General features: G+C 40.0%; 1 protein-coding gene across 3 annotated transcripts; it reads left to right on the top strand.

The window, feature by feature from the left end:
• The first annotated feature begins 540 nt into the window (after nucleotides 1–540).
• On the top strand, nucleotides 541–20,292 carry LOC119474562 (monoacylglycerol lipase ABHD2). 3 transcript variants are annotated; one of them, XM_037746648.1, is made up of 13 exons: nucleotides 541–748; nucleotides 3,003–3,085; nucleotides 3,577–3,618; nucleotides 3,896–4,111; nucleotides 7,723–7,898; nucleotides 9,187–9,354; nucleotides 10,673–10,856; nucleotides 11,957–12,049; nucleotides 12,660–12,761; nucleotides 12,955–13,024; nucleotides 13,132–13,216; nucleotides 16,723–16,937; nucleotides 18,675–20,292. In XM_037746648.1, exons 4-12 carry the CDS (start codon nucleotides 3,903–3,905, stop codon nucleotides 16,929–16,931), a joined length of 1,296 nt encoding a protein of 431 aa, XP_037602576.1. In that variant the 5' UTR covers nucleotides 541–748; nucleotides 3,003–3,085; nucleotides 3,577–3,618; nucleotides 3,896–3,902; the 3' UTR covers nucleotides 16,932–16,937; nucleotides 18,675–20,292. The 3 variants fall into 3 exon arrangements, with proteins under 3 accessions (XP_037602576.1, XP_037602586.1, XP_037602568.1); XM_037746658.1 differs by lacking the exons at nucleotides 3,577–3,618; nucleotides 18,675–20,292 and adding an exon at nucleotides 3,474–3,516 and having other exon boundaries at nucleotides 16,723–17,719; XM_037746640.1 differs by lacking the exon at nucleotides 18,675–20,292 and having other exon boundaries at nucleotides 542–748; nucleotides 16,723–17,719.
• The last annotated feature ends 1,328 nt before the right edge of the window (nucleotides 20,293–21,620 follow it).

Consider the following 21,620-nt stretch of genomic DNA (forward strand, 5'->3'; position numbering starts at 1 on the left):
CACGTTCCTGTCACGTTCACAGGAAAGGATTTTTGTTAAAAATGTGTGTTTTTACACTGCCATGAAAAAGGGAACATATATACTATAATAAACAGACATTCTATGACCAAAATATACATTAAAACTGCCTGATTTGTGTGCCTTAGGGTGTTGTCTGTGTTTTATTTATTTATTTATTTTGTTTGTTTGTTTTGTTTTGTTTTGTTTTTGTTTGTTTGTTTTTCCTTTAACTACTTATGTTCTTTGTATTTGCTTGTCTCCATTTTTGTTTGCCCTTAGTTCCTAGTATTGTCTGTTTTTGTTGATATATATATATATAAAAAAATGAGGCATGATACACACACCACAGAAGTCTGTATCACTGACATGCACATGCTTCCTAATACAAATATTTGAAACAAAATAAACATTAAAATAACAAAATAAATGTGATGATGATAAATGTCATTGTGATGTTGATATAACATGACAGATATAAAGGGGGCGTGGAAAATGAGCTCAGGGTGCGACGTCATCGTCAGTGTTAGCCAATGAGAGAGCCGGAATGAGCGGAGCTGCTGTTGCTGCTCCAGCTAGTGCAGCTAACTAGCATCGTCTCTGTGAAGCAGAGGGCGGAGTACTACTCATCCAGGAGAGGTATGCTTTAAAGACACACTAACCAACACCAACAAACGACATGCCACCAATATAATCAAGGCTTGTCGCTTGTTGAGCAGCAAGGAGCTGATTGATTCCTTCATACAGAGAGGTAAGTAAAGCTAAAGCTGCTGTTGTGTGTTATGTGGTGTCGCTGCTCAGATGATGCTAGCTATGATGATGCTGCCTCATTAGAGAGATTTAACTGCACACATATGACCGTGAGAACTCTAGCCTTACAGATAGGCTGTATAACACTAGTATAAAGAAGAAAACACAGCTAACAGGTGCTGCTTTTCCTCTGTATATTGCATTCATGTGAAGTTGTACTGCGCATAATGTTCAAGGTGTACATGGTGTTCATGTTCTGGACCAGTAGGATGAAGGAAGATGCGCCATGGCCTGCTCTCACACAAACATCACACTAATACACAGGTTTAACTTCCTCTCTTTTGGGTTTATGTATTTATTTTGCATAATTTAAGACTATACGACATAACAACAAATAATAATATACAGTGCACTGGGCTTATCTGAAGCCTCCACCTAGAGACAAGATGAATATAAAGAAATAAATGACTGTATAAGCCTGTTTATAGCAGTTGTCTCGCTGTGTTTGATAGCTAGCAGTCAGTATAGTGTGCCTGTGTCTGTGAACTCATCCCTGGCTTGTTGTGAGTCGTGACAAAAGAAGGGAGAGCTAATGTTAGCAGCTGCTCTGATGCCAGCCTGGATGGTTTATTCAGTGACACAGTGGCTTATAATAAACACACTTTCTCCTGGCATTAGCTAGTCACACAACTGCCAGATATAGATACCCTCTCATCAGCTGTGTGGTTGTTGTTTAATGAAGCTAATTTTATATGCAGCTGGGGATAAATCTGGCACCATGTGTGTGTCTTGAGATGAGTTGTGTTTACAGGTGCTGTTTGTGTAAATCCATTATATTCTTAAAGACAGAGGCGAAAGATGTTTTGTATAGGTGTTAATCTTAAATTCAAATTGTGTGAGAGCAGTGGTGGTGACATCCCCTCTGTGGCAACACAGTTCAGTTCAGACAACTTTATTTATCCCCAAGGGGGCAATTCATTTGTAGCATTCCCAGTCCATGCATCCATACATACAACAGACAACCAATAATTAGTTAAGACAAAGGACACATATTAAAGGCATGGGGCAGTTGGAGGGACAAGTTACAATAAGAACCATATAAATACATAGGATTATGGCAATACAAGACAAAAAAAAGAAACAATATATGAGAACAACATATCTTAAAGTTCCTCTAAATAACAGTCATTTAAAATGGGTATGGTCTGTGTTCAGCAGCTTGACAGCAGAAGGGATAAAGGACTTGGAGTAACAATTTGTTCACACCCCTAAATGAACAGAGCCAACATTATCATGTTTTCTGATATGTATTACAGATTCTGAAATGTGTATTACTTTTATTATAAACATAATATATATAGCCTACTATTATTTACAAGTTTGGAAGAATAAAACAGCATACACTTAATTGCTTTAAGAACATGTGGGAAGATAAATATATCTGCTCCTGAGACCTCTTGTGAAGGTTTGAGGTGAAAGACACCGATACATTCAGGTAGGGCGATATGGCCAAAATCTTGGATCGCGATATAGGTCATTTCATATGTTGATAACGATATATATAACAATATAGCAAATTTTTCTGGTAATTCAATAAATCAAATATGCAATAACCACATGGTAAAGCCTATTTTTGTATACTCCTGTGTGAATTAAATACTTGACAAATGAAATGTACTGAATATGTTCTCATTTTAAGAACTTGAGTGCAAAATGAACATAACAGTTTTAAGTGAAATTATAAAGAAAAAAGAATAAATGTAGGCCTAGTCTATATCATGATAGAAACAATATAGAAAAATATATATATGATAGACATTTTTATATATTTTTGACGATATATATCGTCGTTTTGCACAGCCCTACATTCAAGTGAACTGAATGTGTTGGTATTTTATGATTGAGCCAAAAATACACCTAATTATTAGAATGACCTGAATGGAGAAAAGCAAGTAACGCTTCATAAATGTGAAGCTTTGAATAGTTTTACTCCAGAAATAACTAACGATTAATCCAACATCAAACCCCCATTATTAATCAACTATTTTTTTGAGCACTAAATTGAATTACTGTGATGACATCGTGCTTTCTGGTGGATCTTATCTGGAGTCAGTTTGTGACAAGACACTGGATTAAGAAGACAATAGTCGAGGCATTTATATGAGACTTTAAAAATAATTTAAGGAAAAATGGAAAGAACTACAGGTCAATTACTTTACTCAAGGGGTCAATGTATTTTCTGCGTTTGTCTTTAGGTTTGACCACATCACTGTGACTTCACCTCTTCACATTTCCAGACCTTTGGAGTTGCTGTTGGAGGCTAACTTCAACATAGAATGTAAGTAGAAGACAAATTTCAGCTTTGCATTTTATTCTTGCGTAATGTATCAGATGAAAGCAACACAGTTTCTTTTCATGGTGATTTTATCTGGCTACTTGATGATAACAATGGAAAACACCGTCATGTATTTTTTATAAAATCCTGTACCACAACTTCCCTTTTTTTATGGTGACACTGTGGCCTCTCTGTACTCTTTACAGTTCCTGTTCGTGCAATTTCACAGCTCAGATTACATTGTCTAATGCTTTGAATATATAATACTTATATGTAAATGTGTAAAGGCATAACTGTGTTGGTGCATTGCATTAGAAGCGATGTGTGCAGTGCGTCTGCTAAATGTAATGATTTATTTAAAGTAATGTCAGCATCTCTATCTTCTATGCAGCGAGACTTCCTATTGGCACATCGTAAGCCGTAATGTAATTAAGGTGAGTGTATTAAATAAGTGCTTTATCTGACTGAGTTGCTCTCACTCTATATTCCCACAGATCTGTCGCTGCAGCGCCTTGGGCACCAAGAGGAATATTTAGGTCAGTCATCAGATATATCTCTTTTACATATCTGGGCGTTATCCCATCGCTGCCTAATCACAGTTAACCACATGCAAGAAAACAATTTTATTATTTTGTACAACATTTTTTGTTGATGAATTGATATTTAAATAATGAAAAGGAGAACAAGTTTGTTTTAAACACGCAGTTCTTAATTAATTGGCTGTGTATTTGGAAATATATATGTATTGCTTAAATATTGATTTTGACAAGGGAAAGCACTGAAACAAGCGTGGGCCATTGTTTTGTTTTTCAGAATAATCATGAGCACCCACGAGTCAGACGTGCACCCCATCTCTCCAGAGCTGCCGGCGATGTTCGACGGCATGAAGATGGCGGCGGTGGCCACGGTGCTCTACATCATCGTCCGCTGCTTGAACCTCAAGAGCCCCACCGCGCCCCCGGACCTCACCTACCAGGACTCACCCCTCAACCGCTTCCTTCTCAAGTCCTGTCCTCAGCTGACCAAAGAGTGAGTTGCATTCTCAGCTTTTTGTCTGTCACTCAAGGCGTTTCCATGGAAATGGCACTGCTTGTCGTCGGCCATCTGGGGCTGTGAGCGGAGGTAGCAGTTTGTCTGGCGGTGGTCCCATCTGTCATTAGTGTTCCTGAGTGGGTCTGTACCAGAGATATCTGGCTGTACTGTCAGCAGCTCTGGCATGAATTAAACACCAGGCTGTTTCTTTTCCAGAATTATCCCAAAGGTAGACTGGGTTGTCACACTTCCATAGCAAATATAGAGTTGTTCACCGCAGGGCAAACACATTTGCATATGTGACGATGCAAGTCTCCCTTTCAGGGCAACTCTAATGTCTACTATCATTTGAATCTTCCATCTGGGTTGCAAACCAGTGGTTGTTGATGTTGAGGCAGGTCTTCCTGTGTAGGTTAAACCAGGTTAGCAGCTGGGCTCTAATGTCCTGGAGGTTGTGGGAAACCCCTCTACCTGCCTTTTAAACAAAGTAAACTTGATTGTTTTTCCTGAATGAGCATCACTGTCCATGTCCTGTGGTCTGCTGGTGTTGTAATACTTTCAGCTCTGTAGGGTGGTTCTCTTCAAGCCTTCATCACGAGTGTCTGCTTATATAACCGATTGTTACTGAGCCCTTTGCCTTTCAGCTGCAGTGTCAGTGAATCATTAGGTCACACTGATGTTTACATTTGTGCCTGGCGTGTTATCGTTCCCTCCCGAACAGCCATATTTTGCTCACAGAAGTGTATATGCCCCGGTGTGTAGTTCAACTGAGATAACTGAAGTCCCGGAGCCTGCCGGCATCGTCGACGTTGGCGTCGGCATCGTTGTATTGTCTCTCTGTGTTGTTGAGAGGTCACGTTTGTAACCCTGCGGTGTTGTATAACAGAGATCAATTACACAGCGGGAAGCACAGGAGGGATGTTGTGAGGTTAACAGAGTCAACAGCACTTTTTGTTCGGCTGTGTTTTGGGAACGTGCACACTGGGGTGTTGGCTAACGGAGAGGACAATAACACAACAAATAACTTTTCTTGAAATGCATGTTGGTGTTGGCTTGATTTTTCTTATCCATACGAACTTATCATTAGTTTAATTTGACAAAGAAATAAGCCTTAGCTGACCGTTAAGTATAGTGTTAAGGATTCTACAACTTGTTTTGATTTTGGTCCTTGATGTTAAAGGGGCTATATGTAAGAATTGGGAATTGCTTGTTAACAGTGACACCTGTGGTTGTTAAGTCAACGAGAGTCAATGTCCTGTTACTCGCGCTTGTGCTCGCACTACGAAGACACGAGCAAGCATCGATCAAAACAGTGAGGTGACACACGAGACTGAACGTGATTGACAGCTAAAACCACAATATCAATATATACAATATGTCACATGCTTGGCTGTAATATTAGCTTACCTGTCCAATAGGACAAGCTCCGGGTCCGTTGTGATACCCAAAACCAAACAAATGTCATGAATCAAAGGCCTCCTAGCTTTCTCCCGATGTCGGTCACATTCCTGTTTTGCAAGACGGGCTTCCTAGATATAACTTATAATTTTTATTTATTTTTTGTGCTTCCGTGGATTTTGTGTTTGAGTCTGAGTTGTGGTGGGGGCTGGTCGTTTGTTGGCGTTAGCGAACTGTATTTCTAACCGAATGTTGGCTATGGTTGCACACTGTTAGCCCTTTAGACAGTAAACGTATTCGCGAGTGTGCATGATATCACATCTGTTGGATTTTACCGAACAAAACGGCCCGCATTCTTCACATTAAAAGCAGTCTACAGGATGATAGAAGAAACCCAGAAAGTTGCAGAAGGTCTCATTTTTTAGGTTAGTTTAAAAACTGTTCACACATTGGTAATAAAAAACTATTAAAAAGCATTTATACGTGTAAAAACTTACATACAGTCCCTTTTTAAAGCCTCAATTATGTTACAAGTGCATACATCAAGGCAGCAGCTAATAGTAAACAGACCAGACAAAACATTGGTAGAAATATAGTTAAATAGAGTCTAACAATAACGTTAAGAGTCAAAAGCGTAAAGAAAAGACAAATGAGAGCAATAAAGATTGCTGTTTTTTTTTTTTTATCAAATTGTCAGGATGAGCTTTTTAGTCTTTATTCATTTTTACTAATTATAGTGTTTGGTATTTCCCAGCTTGCTAATATCAAAGGCCTGTGACTTTACTTCTGGACTTTGATCTGGATTTAGGAACTTTGCTTCATCTAACCGCACTGACGCATCTGTTTCCTTTTTCCGTTACCTAATAGCTATGAGGGACAACAACACACAACACTGTTAAGTTTACCACTTTAAATAAAACTCTGAGAGTCAAGTTCAAACAAAAGGTTCACCTGCTGTCACTTCCAAGATCTTTTAATACAGAAACGAAGACTTGACAACAAGTACATTTTTTAATCACACATGTATACACACAACGGATAAAAAGCTGTTTGAGTTTAAAGTTATTTATTGCCTCCTATGCATGAACTCCACTAGCCTGGCGGTGTGCTTATCCTCCTATCCACAACGAGGCTATCCTCTTCCTGGATATAGATTAAGCCGGTAGAGTACCTTCTAGAAAACTGTGGTTAAGCTTCAACTTCCAGTGCATGCTGGAAGTGATTACATTATCACCAAATGGACGTAGTATTGCTTTTTGATCGACAGCTCTCTTATGTAAGAGTGTGTTTTCTAGGCACAGTAAGAGATGAGGCAACACAGCAGGTTGAAGGTCTTGTGTAACCATTGATGTAACTGTGTTGTGTTCTATGTACTGTATATACAACTAGTGTTATGCTGGTCTTGTTTATATGATCTCATTGCCTCCAAGATGGCCCACTCGTCTCCTCATTGTCAGCGAGTCTAACGATGTCTGATAGGATGTTATGTAGTTGAAGGAAAGTGAGAAAGAGGTAATCAAATAATTGCCAACGTGTCATTTCCATACATGAGTCGAATTTGTTCTGTTAAAGCGTGTGTTTGCATGGAGTCTGGTATATAACTGAACCCGTGAACTAAATTCACCCTTGAATAGCTTATCTCTATACTGACAGACTGAACATTCATTTATCACCTTTTTATGGCTGCAGCATTACATGAAAAGTAGACAAATAGTTGTTTTGGCTGTTATCCCTATAGCTCTCATTATCAGCCATATGCATTTTACTGGGCTTTCCTTTACATGATAGGACAGGCAGCTACCTCAAAGGGCTTTTCCTGTCAAGTTGTTCACATTCTTTTGGTCTCAGCATGGAAATAAGATGGTGATTCATGATAATGCACAATATAATGCTCCATATTTCAAAGAAATATTACGTAATCCAAAAGACTTGACTCCTACAGCTAACTCCTACAGAGGTGTAACTGGAATTCAAGCACAGACTCTCAGCATAACTTAACAAAACATAGCAACAGACTGACGTTATACATTGATGTCTGTTGGGAGCATGGAGCAGTTTTTCAAAAGCTGCGACACAAATGTGACCTCGTAATGGATAACATTGTGCTAATGTTATTTCTGGGTACTGACCTTGTGCTCTTATCGAGTGCATTAGTAGAATAAGCTCATGTTTCTATATTTAATTTATCGTCCATTTTTTGTGTTTTCCAGGTACATTCCTCCCTTACTGTGGGGTAAGAGCGGTCACCTCCAGACGGCGCTGTACGGTAAGCTTGGCCGGGTGAGCTCACCTCACCCCTGTGGAGTTAGGAAGTACTTACCCATGCAGGACGGGGCCACTGCGACCTTTGACCTCTTTGAGCCACTGGGGGACCATCGAACAGGAGGTGATGCATACTTTATTCTTTACAAACAATTTGTTTTTGTTGTTTGCTGCTAATTGGACGATAATTAATAGATGATGGCTGATTGGCAATTTACTGCCATACCAAACATAGAAATCACATATATTTTGTAGCATCATTGTCCATAGTTAATCGCGATAAATACCAAAATAATCCCACATTTTTTATCTGTTCAAAATGTACCTTAAAGGGAGATTTGTGAACTATTTAATACTCTTATCAACCTAGGAGTCAGAAAATATGTTTTCTTATGGAAATGTATGCATATATTTATTACTAGAAATCACACAAAACAATCACAAATATTGTCCAGAAAGGGTAAGACTCGTGGGTACCCATAGAACCCATTTTCATTCACATATCTTGAGGTCAGAGGTCAAGGGACCACTTTGAAAATGGCCATACCAGTTTTTCTTTGCTAAAATTAAGCATAAGTTTGGAGTGTTATTTAGCCTCCTTCCCGATAAGCTAGTATGACATGGTTGGTACCAATGGATTCCTTAGGTTTATGTAGAGTTTCATAGGATGGATCTTCGCTCTAGCTTTAAAACTGACCTAACAGACTGACTAAAAATCGCAAGTTGTGTTAATGTGATAAAGAAATTAGTGGCGTTAAAATGAATTTGCGTTAACACGTTATCGTGTTAACTTTGACAGCCCTAAATTTGTCCACTGCCACTTTTGTGTAGTCTGTTCATGCAACACCTATTGAGTGTCAGTCCGTCCTGGAAGAGGGATCCTTCCTCTGCAGAACTTCCTGAGGGTTCTCCCATTTTGTTGTTCCTGATATAGTTCTTCCTTATCCAATTAGAGGGTCAGGGATAAAGGGGTGTCGTGAGGCTTGGGCTATCTAAATAAACTTGACTCGAGATATGTGGAAAACAGACTGATGAAGTAAATTCACTCTCTAAATTTGAATAATCTAATTTGAATATCTTTGAATAAAGCATAACATGTTTGTACTGCAGTATATGAGGACAGGTTTAAAAATGGATTCCTTTCTTTGAGTGCTTCAGCTGAACCCTGATCCCCACCATATCGACAAGCTCAAGCTTGAGGTCCTCAGAACGAATTGCATTCCCCAAAAAAGTAGCGTTACTATTCTTTTCTATTTTGCCAAAGCTGCAAATTACAGACAAAAAGCCTTCTCCTTTTTTTGGATCGGCTGCAGTGCCTTACCTTGCTCCTTTTTAATCTAATGACATACTCTGTGCTTACATATTTCTCATTTGGCTAATATCTGTCCAATTCCATCTGCCTGTTTCACCAGATGACATCACCATGGTGATATGCCCTGGTATTGGTAACCACAGTGAGAAGCATTACATCCGTACCTTTGTGGATCACGCCCAGAAGGACGGTTACCGCTGTGCTGTGCTGAACCACCTGGGAGCTCTTCCCAACATCGAGCTGACCTCTCCGCGCATGTTTACCTACGGTGAGGCCACAGAGCTGTCTTCAGTTTTACTCTCCTGTCACCTCAGAATTAGGGCTGTGTATTGGCAAGAATCTGGCAATACGATACATATCATGATACAAGGGTTACGATTCAATATATTGCGATACTGTAAGTAAGGCGATATATTGCAATATTTTAGGAAAACGGTCATAGTATAAAGAACACACCACCATAAGCATAAAATCTGAGTAAAAAAGACAGTGGATCTGCATTTGCATTTCTCACAGTTCCTGTAACATCCAACATCATAGCGCTACTTTGAGAGGATGCATCTCTTTGCAAATTAAATAAAGTATTGACTGAGTTAATCTTTGAATCTTTGCATGTAAACTATTAATTTAAAATTGATAAAGTGTTTTTGAGAATCGATACAGTATCACAAAACATAATATCAACAATATTACATTTTTTTAAAATGTTTTTTTACACCCCTACTCCGAATCATCTTTTCATATTTTGAGTATCCAGGAGTGATATCCCAGTTTTTAAAATGGAAAAAAAGGATTTGATTTGGTGAAATCAAATATTGCTCTTATCCAATTGTCTGGCTGTTTTTCTTTTTTTACTTTATTTAATCATATTTATTTTTCTGTCTCTAGTCCATTTGTCTGGTTATCTTTAGTTAGAATAATTATCCCCCTTTTTAGTTCCTTTATATATGTGGTGATGTAGGTATATCTGGATGCATGCACAAATGTACATATGCACATATACATATTTGTTTCTCTTCTTTTCCTTCTTGTTCTCTTTTTCTGTTTGTATCACTGGGTGTATAAAATACAATAATAATAATAATGATAATATTTGCAAATGCATGTAAGTATATTGGACATTTTGTGGTTGTACTGATTCAGTTTATTCCTATAAAACTATAAAAAAGAAACTTTGGTCAGAAGACATTCTCATAGTAGTGAATACAGCTGAAATATTACTTCAATGCAGTTTAAAAAAATGATTTCTTTGGTGTCACCTTAATTTAATTTTGATGTAATCTGGTTTAGTTAAAGGTGATTTAATATCATAATTTGCCTTCAGTTAGGCAAATCTCCGTACAACATAATGTCAAGGTAAAAGCTAAAAGGCTATATGAGCTGGTGGGTGAACCTAAAGCCCCCAGAGTTAGAGATAATAAGAGATTTAAGACCTGAGCTTATTTAAAAGGTCTGATACAGACACAAATGTAATGCCCTGAGCTAAAGGCACCTTCAGCTGGAACTGCTGAGCAGAGAGAAAACGCTCCGTCCTACAGAGGTGTTATGTATTGTATTATACATTAACTGTACTGTTTCCCTTACAGGGTGCACATGGGAGTTTGCAGCCATGGTTGGCTACATTAAGCGGACGTATCCTCAGACCCAGCTGATGGTGGTGGGCTTCAGTCTGGGTGGAAACATCGTTTGTAAGTTCCTGGGCGAGAACAGGATGAACCAGGAGCGAGTGCTGTGTTGTGTCAGCGTCTGTCAGGGGTACAGCGCTCTCAGGTGGGTTGTTGTCCTCTCATCTTAATTAATTAAAATGCAATGTGTCATCAAAGCCCCTTTATAACACACATTTCTAAATATAAATGAAGCTCAGCATAATGCCACAAAATGATTAATGCATGCATAACATAATCACACGTTTATCACAAGTCTGCCCAGCATCTCTCATTTAATCATTCAGCTATTCTGTTTACTATAATCTTAATTGATAGATAGCACTGTTTTGCTAAAGTTGTCGTTTTGAAGATTTTTTAAACGCGAGCAACAAGACAGACAACATTTTAAAAACTTGTCCTGAAGTGCCGTCAGCTTCAGGGTGTTGTTTACTGCTCTGCACTGGTTTAGCCAGTCATTTTCTCCACAGTTTGCTCTAGCTTTGTAGTGTGGCTGGTTTGTGTATGTTCAGGCTGTGTATTCTACATTATGCATCTTTGCCTAAATCCCTTTCACTGAAAACATGTCCAGAGTAAACATTTTGTGCACATAGCGTCACATTTGTGAATCACGCAGAACCAACAAATGTATTACGAAGGGGTTTTCCCAACCACTAGTGCATGTGGGTGTTAGAGCCACACCTTCTGTGTTTTTAAATGCAGCCGGCGTCTCTTGGCAGACATGACAAGCTGGCTCTGTTAAAGTTTGGATGAAGGCGGTGGGGAAGGGTGTGTGTTGTAGAGACTGGCCTTTTGTGAAATTGGATTTGCAGTTTTTTTTCCTTTTTAATGAATTATCCTTTCAAATCGGTGTCCAAACCTAAGCTGGCCCTTCTGTCTGCCTTCCTTTCCCACAAATAATGTGTGATTAAGAAATCATACTTTTGATTATTTTTTATAAATGTATCTGACCTCAGATGGTATTGAAATGCCAAAAAGAAAATGAAAACCATTCTATCTAATGGTCAGTTATTTGTCTTTAGTTGTTGTGTTGGTTTAGCCTGTCTCTGTCAGTGAGCTGCATGTTAATGCCTGACACCGCTGCTACTCTCCACCAGCATGACTCTTTGTCCAGCGGATTACGCAGGACATTTAGTGTGTTGTTTGGATGGCAGACAGGCTGCACAAAGCCAACTTCCTGTGTGTCTGTTTGTCTCTATCTTTCAGGGCACAGGAAACATTCCTACAGTGGGACCAGTTCAGACGCTTCTATAACTTTCTCATGGCTGACAACATGAAGAAAATCATCCTCTCACACAGGTACACTGCTAATCTTGCACATGCAGAGTACACATTTTAGATTCCCCTATAGTTTTTCATTACTGTAAAGTTCCATTCACATGTTGTTCATTGGTTGTGCGCCAAAAAACAGCGCTCTAACTTCCCACCAATATAACAATGATTTGTTAATTTTCTAAACTTCCACATAAAACTGTGGCTGTAGATGAAACAGAGAGGGTTTTGGGTTGGACTATAGAGGCAGATCCCAGTTACATCAAAGATCTCTGTACGTTAAGCAGGTTGAGACGTAACGTTTTTCTGCTTTAAAAGAATATGGTTTAGAACTGTATGAAAATGATTATGAGGAAGGGAGGGGGTCAGAAAAGGTAACGGGTTATATAGCCGTATGAGAGCAGTGCAGAGCAGCGACCGTGAGCTAGCCAGTGAGGCATGCTCACATGCACTAACATGCACTAAAGGCACGCGAGGCTCGCCCTGCGATGTCAACAAAGCAGAGAGAAACTGAGATTACAACACCCCCTCCATACGCCGATATTTATCATACAGCCCCTTACTACATTGCACACTGAGCAGTCAGTGATTTAAACATGTTTTATGAATAATGTTGTTTTTTTGTTGCATTTTACAGGCACAGTCTGTTTGGGGGAAGCCCAGTTAAATTGATAGATCTAGATATTGGTCGGCTGTACACAGCGACGTCTCTCATGCAGATCGATGACAGCATCATGAGGTATGTGGAGAAACAAATCATTTGAGATTACTTCCAGTGAATGTCACAGCTCTCAGTGTTTTTTTTTTTGTAGTTGATTGGCAGATTTGTGTTTTTTGAATCTCCCTATCTGTCTTTATATCTTGCATTCTCAGCGATGAGAATATGAAATGGGATTATTTAATGACACTTCCTGTTTTTGGGGTTTCAACAGAAAATTCCACGGCCACAGCTCCCTCAAAGAGTACTATGAGAAGGAGAGTTGTGTACATTATATCCACAATGTAAGAACTGCTTCTGCGTACACATCACATCATCTCATTTTATGTTTCTCTTTCTGGTATGTTTGTGCATTTGTTTGATGTGTGGATCTTTATTATTTATGTTCCAGGTAAATGTGCCACTGCTGCTAGTGAACTCTGCAGATGACCCTCTGGTTCATGACTCACTGCTCACCATCCCTCGCACACTAGCAGGTAACTAACGGCATGCGTCACAGCAACAGCAGCAGAACAAAACCGTAGTGTTTAAAACTGCTATTTTAACCATGATCACCTTAGTAACTAGAAAGTACACTTTTGAGATTATTATGATCATTTAAATTGGTGGCCATTTAGTTGGTACCATGAACACTGAATTTTGTATATTTCATAAGATTCTATTCACATCTCAGTGATAGGGACAAACAGTGGTGGGCTTCTTGTTGCCATGCTGTGGCTGCAACAGAGGTCAAACTAATGACCTTGAAGGACACACCTAAATATTTGGGGTGTAAATCACCAGTCTCATCACGATATAATATTATATTGATTCTTTGGACAATGATGCAATATTTGCTGAAATTACAAAGTCTGCAACGATACGATTTTGATTTGATTAAATTCAGGGGCCTGCGATCGATATGAGATGATATCATATGCCCATTTAACACAATCGGTTACATTTATATCGTCTCACAAAAGGCAACTGGAATATGACATTGGGTCGGAGCCCACTGTTGGGCCTCAGAGCGCCATCTAATGGGGCGCGGTGTTACTTCCAAACGGTTCGATTATCCTCTTCAAAATCCTAGGGTGCCTTTCTGTCTTTCAGAGGTTGTAGCGGGCTCAGTCTTAAAGCTAGAGTGATGATACCAGTAACATATGAAACAAAAAAAAACTAAACCTAACCACTGACAACCTGAAAAATGAATAATACTTAAGCAAATTGAAAATGTATTCCTGCAGACAAATTCCAAGATTTACAAAAATTACAAACCAAAAATAATGGTCCGTACGTGGCTCCGTACAGTGCAGCTCTGTACTTGAGTTTGTCAAGTAGTAGTAGTACCTGCAGGCACATATTTGCAGTTGATCCTCTTTCCTCTGTTTTTAACACATCAGGCCTGTCCTGTCTAACTAAATTCTGCCCTTGACAACCTCACATTTGGTTCTCAGAAAACATGTCTCAACAGTAACCTCTAATGAATTGACTTAAACTGGGTTGAACACCCTGTCCTAGGTGTGGCGCAGAGGTCAAGTCTTTAAGAGCAATGTGTGTTGGTGTGTTACAGCTGCTGTAACACTCACACACACACACACACACACACATATATACAGTAGCTGAGTGTCTGAGTTTAACTCCTTCACAGGTTCCAAACATCAAATATCTTATCCTGGAGTTGACTGCACGTTGTTGAAGCCTCACTTTACAAACAAGAAGAGGCAATCTACTGTTTCCTTCTCCTCAGCCTGTGCTATATTTAAACTTACCGACCACTTTAACTATTTTAGAAAAGGTGGGTGGATAAGTCCTGACTGGAAGCACATGTGACCCTATCCTACATGTGTCTCTAGAGAGCAACACTTAACTGAAATGAAGCTCAGCTGCCCTTTGCCCTAAATTGTGTACCGTGACTCAGACACATGACGACCAGGGAGGGACTCAACAGGAATACACTCGCTGTGTTGGTGCCGTAATTACCTCGGATTACATATGTTTGATGATAAGAGTTTACAGTGTACTATTAAGGCAGTTATATGGAAGTAAAAGTGTTACATTTGGTCTGAAATGCTTAAACAAGGTATAGTCACCTCTGATTTTCTTTTGCAGTGTTAGATAAAGTTTAACAAGGATGACTGCTGCACCAGGCAAAGAGGCAACAGGTTTTACACAGTGAAACACAGTGAAATCTTAAAATAATAATTTTGCCTTCAAGGCTTGAACGCCGTTTTATTTTAAGTACATGCCATTCTCCAGACTGACTGTTCCCACCTGTCACTCAGCGCCTGGTGAGGCGGTGGCTCCGGGTCTGGACGAGCACTCAGTTGTCCCAGATGCTGTCACGAATAGTGCACTGTGGTGAAAGCCCTGTGGGATCTTAATCACAAGTCAAGCGCATCAAGCTACCCCACTAACCCAGATAAGAGCAGGAGAATCAATCCTTTTTTTAAGGAAACCACTCTGCCTGGTTGTCCACAGCTGCAGCTCTCTGCATAGGTTCATACGCCAATCAGAAAGAGATTAATGGTTTGTCTGCAGAGTGGAGGTGACCTACTTTGAGTTCAGGGTTTATTTATTGTGGATTAAATAAAATCAGTATGAATGGATTCGGTATTTGTAGACTGTAGAAAAACACAGGTGTAGCGTCAGTCATCACCCATAGGTCTCCTAAGGAGAGTTTCAAAACTTGTTGTGTAGGTGTAGCACTCAAACCTGTCTTGTCAGTTGTCAATGCGTACACTATGTGCATTAACGTGCTGCAATACTAGCCTCCACACGCTCTCCACAACATTTTGGCAGCAGGGATATTCTCTCATTCAGCCACAAGAGTGTTAATATAATGAGGTCCAACGATAGACTGTATATAAGAAGTGAACGTAGTCACCGTGATGTCACCAATTGGTTTGTGGACTGCCGTTTTGAAACCTTGAGTTTGGCATTTTTGCCAACACCCAGAATGCTGGGGTAGCGACCTATCAATCGCATGGTAGCCATGCCCTAAAACATCCCCTGCTTTATGGTCTATTTGACTCTAAATGGGACCATCATTTACTAAATGAACATCATGCTGTATTGAAGAAGACTTGAAACTAGCGATTGAGACCATAAATCATTTTACAGAGTACGGTCTAGACCTGCTCTATATAAAAAGCGCCTCGAGATAACTTCTGTTATGATTTGACGCTATATAAAAATAAATTGATTTGAAATAAACTCATGTTTACAATGTTTACTGAGGTAATAAAACAAGCGAGAAGTAGGCTCATTTCTCATTGACTTCTATACAATCAGACTTGTTTTTGCAACCATAGGAGTCGCCCTGCTGGCTGTTAGAGAGAATTTAAGGCACTTCAGCATTGGCTTCACTTTTCACACCCAGCGGTTGCTCACTGGCTCCAACGCTGATGTTGTTTGATATGTGTTCAAGTTCAACCTAAAAGAGATTGATGGGGTTGAGTGTCAGGGTTCTGCAGATCAGTCAAGTTCTTCCACAGCAAACTTAAAAACAAATTTTCTTTATGGACCTTGTTTTGTACACAAAGGCATGAACAGGTGTGTCCACATATTGTTGGCCGTATTGTGGCAGCCAAGCAAGCATAAGGCTGAGTTTGACAGCCTGAGAGAGCTGTCAGTCAAGTGTATCCTATAAATCACCTACAAGTTACACATTGGAAGAACTAAGTTAACCATTCAGAGCCTAATTTGGCTTTATTCAACAGAGAAGTAGTGTTTTTTTCAGTCTCAGTAGTTTTTCTGGTTTCACTTTATATAACTTTCTGCTGCGATAGTGACCGCCTTAACATACCTGCCAGAAGCGTGAGTCATGTTTTTATCTGTCTGACCATGCAAACACACCCCTGCTATCTCTAACCGGCATGAAATAATCCCTGGCAAACCCATATGTGGACATGTGTCCAGTGTTGGTTTTCAGATACTGATGATTACACACCGTGCAGAGTCCAGAATTCTAATTATTACGTGCTGTTGTGTCATCCTTTAGCAAAGAAGCCCAACGTGATCTTTTCCCTGACGCTACACGGAGGCCATCTGGGCTTCTTCGAGGGCGCGGTGCTCTTCCCCCAGCCCCTCACCTGGATGGACAAAGTGATTGTGGGCTACGCCAACGCCATGTGCCAGTGGGAGAAACAGAAACCGCCGTGCCAAAGTGGCCACCTGAGTGAGAGCACCTGCGCAGAGGAAAAAGCGTAAACCTCTGTATGTCTCTTTCTCTTCCCTCTCACCCTCTCCAACACCTCTGCCCCAGCACTGAGGAGACACCTGAACTAAACCTTAAACTGCTCTCTCTTCTCTGCCTTCTCCTCTGGTGCTACTCACCGCTCCCGACCCACACTTCTCCACGCCTTCACCACCGTTCCCCCTTCGTAATCACAATCACCTTACAGTACGTGAAGGAACAAAAACAACTAACTGCCTTTGTGCTCTTTCTCCGTTGCGAAGACTTTGAATTCAGAGCAGGAACATTTTGTTTCTCTTCACAAACACCACAGTGATCCTTGACTAATGGGAGGCGTTGACCAAATATGACAAAGTCAAGCTGGCATTAAAAGGTAAAGTGAGAGCACCACTTTAGAGTAGTCCAGTGAAAAACAAGAGCACACAAGAAGCCTCCTATTACAGTAGTCAAGGACTGTGCTGCAGTCGGTGCCCATTTACTGCACCCGTAAGAAGCTCACTGCTAATCACCGCCAAGGCCATATAGCCTAGTCTGCTGTCTTAACCAACACAGCGTCTTTGTAGTATGTATGTGTGTATGTAACTCACAGATGTAGTGTGTGTGTGTGTGTGTGTGTGTGTGTGCGCCTGTGTAGACCGAGAGTTAAAGACCCGTGACGGAGCATGTGATCTTTGTGTTTGGTAGGTGTGATCCAGATTCCCTTTCATGGCCTATCAGCCCTTCTAATGTCTGTTCTTTTGGGTGATCTGTTGTTCCATTGTTTGTAGAAAATGTACAGTAGAAAAATTAAGTATTAAGGTGGGATTTTACACATTATTTCCAGCTCATAACATCCTTTGGGCACCTGCGCTTTGCACTTGAAATGAAAAGTGTTCAGTGCTTACCAGACATGACCAGGGATCAACCCCACAGGGGATCCATGCACATTCCCACGGTCGCATTTTATCACTTTGATTCAGTGCACTTTACACCCTGTATGACACAATCTTTTACCCACTTTTTTCCTCGTCATTAGTTGAAGAGCAGGTATGGAGATTATTGATTGGGGATGCACCGATTTATCGGCCGAACATCGGTATCGGCCTTTCGGCAAATAAGGTGACATTCATCGATGACAGTGGCCGATGTTTATGTGTGGCATTAACTTTGTGCCGGCTAAATGTTGTGTTGTTAGCTGCTGATTTAATTACATTTAATTTATGTTTCACAAAATGTTTTTGTTTTTTTAGGATAAGTACTGAAAAACAAATTCCTCTTATTGAGTAGGTCGCTATATAAAGGCTTAAGGGGCTTTTGGAGCAGTTATTTTTCACGTGAAAAGGTTATTTTAAAGTTTGTTTCATAAATTTGTGCTCATTCAAGATATGAATGAAGGACTGACTGACTTTAAGACTGAAGACGGTTCAGTTATTTTTTCTATAATGATGTCTTTGTTTCCCTGGCACCAAAAGGGAATTAAATAACAACAAAATAAACAACAACAAAACATCGGCTATCGGCCAAATTTTTATTTTAAACATCGGTATCAGTCCATAATTTGCAATCGGTGCATCCCTATTATTGATGGTTTAGCTCTCCTTGTGATCAAGAGTAAGACCTTGAGGGAGCGAAGATGATAACGAAAAGTTAGATGACTCAAATGTTCCCTGTGTTTCTCTTTGAGCCCTCTTACTCTTTCGTCTGCCTTTGATCAGCTGCAGGTCCAGACTCTGACATCCTTCACAAACATCTCAGTACACTTTTACTTTTTCCAGCAGATGATATTCTGTGTTGTGGACTGATCGGACCATGCGGTCCTTGTTAAGAAGGGAAAGTTCAGCAGTGTGAAGCAGATTTTCTCTTTCTAATCTGAGCTGTGAGGTGTGATGAGTAGGAGGGCAGAGGATACCAACGCTAAACCAAATGTTTATTTTAGTGGATTGTTTGTACTACTAGTAATCATACTGGAGATTATGTTGTATAATTAGATGGAGAACACTGCATGCAAGAAAGAAGAGACAGATTTTAAAGCAAGGGAATATTTTTGTTGCAAAGACTGCATTGAAAAGCTTTTCTTATTTTCTTGACTGGGCTGAGCGTTTGTGGAAATCTATCTGAAACGTGTCTTGATGAAATCCTACTGCAATAATGGGACCTGTGGACTTTTCAAAACCTGAATCTAATTGCGAACCTTGTTTAAGGGCTTATAGGAAGCTTCTTCCAAGGCAGAGTCCAGCCAAGTAATCTGAACACTGTGATGAGACAGATGGATGGTTTGAAATGATGAATTGACAGCAGCACATCATGTTAAGCTGTTTTGGCCACAGTTTGTTTCTTATAAGACCTGCGTTTGATAGTATTTGCACGTTGTAGTGTTTGTTTGAGGTTTGCAGGAAGTTAGGCATGTCAAGACAATTTCTATTCGTCCATGTGTCCGTTGGTCGCAATGACTGTCACTTTATGACTGAAGAATAATTAACCTGAGCATTGAAGTTCACTCTTGACCTTCGAAATAGTAGCTTGGGTTATATAGTACTGTAATAGTTATTCTGATCACTACCGGAATAAAATTGGTTGTTCTTTGGTTCAAGGACATTTTCACGACCACTGTTCATGGAGACTTTTTTGTTTTTGTTTTTTAGATGTAATTGGCATAAATTGAACCTCCTTTGTTGGGAATTATTCTGTGCAAATACTATGAAATCCAGGTATTAATCTCACTGGCTTGGCTAATATTAAAAAGAGGGATTCACCGATCCAACTTCATCCCTCTCAACTCGGGGTATCTGCCAATACCAAGCACCGATCGGATACCGGTGCCCTCTTTTTCACACATTTAAAATCTGTACACCTCACTGAGTGGAACTCAATCATTTTTATGTACTGTAAAATAAAATGAGTGCAGGGATTGCCGTGGCAGTAAGTCAGCAATCCACCGTGACTCAATTAATGAAACTGAAAGTAGAAACACTACATATTATATTGACGTTGACTACTAGATGTGCGCTCAGAGAGCACAGACCTCCACCAAAGCCAAATGACCTACTGTATCTTACAATATTAATAAAAGTGAAAAATAATTAGTATATCCGCCCCGTGATTCGTATCCGCTCCAAAATGTTATGGGTTCTTCGTTAGCCCATGTTACACCCTTCCACCAAGTTTGATAAAAAAATGGTCCAGTAGTTTTTCCATAATCCTGCTGACAAACGAACAAACAAACCGAACCGAAAGCATAACCTCCTTGGCTGAGGTAATGAAACTGTATTTAAAGAGGACCTATTATTCTTTTGTCCTTTTCCCCTTTCCTTTAATGTGTTATATAGTTTTTTGTGCATGTAAAAGTTCTGCAAAGTTACAAAGCCCAAAGTCCAGGCCAAAGGAGTTACGCTCCCCCACAGAAACACTGCTCCTGAACTGCCTGAAATGCCTCGCTTGAAGTCCCGCCTTTTCTTCTGTAACGTGGTGATGTCAACACATTTGCATAATACCTGCCTAGCGGCTAGTTTGGCACCACCTCCAACAAAGCTAGTTAGAGCGGAGCTGGAGCAGAGTCCGAAGAGTTGGGTTTGGTCGACCAATCAAAACAGAGGGCCAGCTGACCAATCAGAGCAGACTGGGCTTTTCGGGAGGCGGGACACGAGCTCAAACAGAGCGTTTCAGACAGAGGGTGAAAAGAGGTGCTGCAGCACAGCCGATATGAGAAAAATAAAGCGTTTTTTGAACATTAAAGCATGTAAACATGTTCTTGTAGAAACCCAAAATACCAAGTTTGAACCTGAAAATAAGCATAATAGGTCCTCTTTAATGTGGATCAGTGACATCATGGCAGATACCCGATTGATTTAAAGTGTTTGGGTCGGTGCATCCCAAACTGAGAAGTGTAGATGTGTCTGTCTGAGCTGCCACCTTCTTTCTTTGCAATCATCCGGCATCATTCAAAACACAAATCACTGTCGCCATCTGTTGTCTTAGAGAGCAAACTACAACTGCAAAAACATTCTGTCATTCACCTGCAGTGAGGTTATATTCATGGTTCATGGTTCACTCTGTCCACAGCTCTCATTTCAAGTAAACCAGCTGTGGTTTGGGTTTATTCTGTCTCATAAGAGGAATATTGATGAGACCAGCACAAACCCAGTTCCTGCAGTAAGAGCCATTTGTGTTCTTTTTAAGATGTTTGCCTCCCCCCAACTTTGCACAAAAATGCAGGTTTGGATGTATTATTTGGATGTATTTTTTTCTAGTCGATTATTTGGGGTATTTTTTCTTTGTATTTTGTACTGTTTTTATGACTTCTTGTGTTCTTTGTTTGTGCAAATGCATCAGAGCGTGAGTGTTGATGAGTAAACATACCGTGTACTGTCACCACCTCTGATTGACAAAAACCAAAACGTCTTCACTTTAACAATGAAAAAGCTAGAGAAATATATAAAGATAGTGTATATTGACATATTGATGAGGGAATAGGTGTGAAAAATAAAGGCAATAACCAACCAGGAGGGATTCTCTTCTCATTTCAATTTGACAGGAAACGGCGTCAAAGTATGTTCGACCAAAACATGTCATAAGATCATTTTCTTCATGGAGTGTGGGATCTGAAATGTTGTTTTACTGTGTTGATATGAGAATGTGCTCCTGTGTATTTAACCTAACCCCAGTGCTTCAAGCATCATGTTTCTTTCCAGGATTGTGGGCTCATGTTTAATTGCTTGGAAACTGAA

The sequence above is a fragment of the Sebastes umbrosus genome, chromosome 2 (genome assembly GCF_015220745.1).
Source record: "Sebastes umbrosus isolate fSebUmb1 chromosome 2, fSebUmb1.pri, whole genome shotgun sequence".
In the NCBI taxonomy this organism is placed as follows: Eukaryota; Metazoa; Chordata; class Actinopteri; order Perciformes; family Sebastidae; genus Sebastes; species Sebastes umbrosus.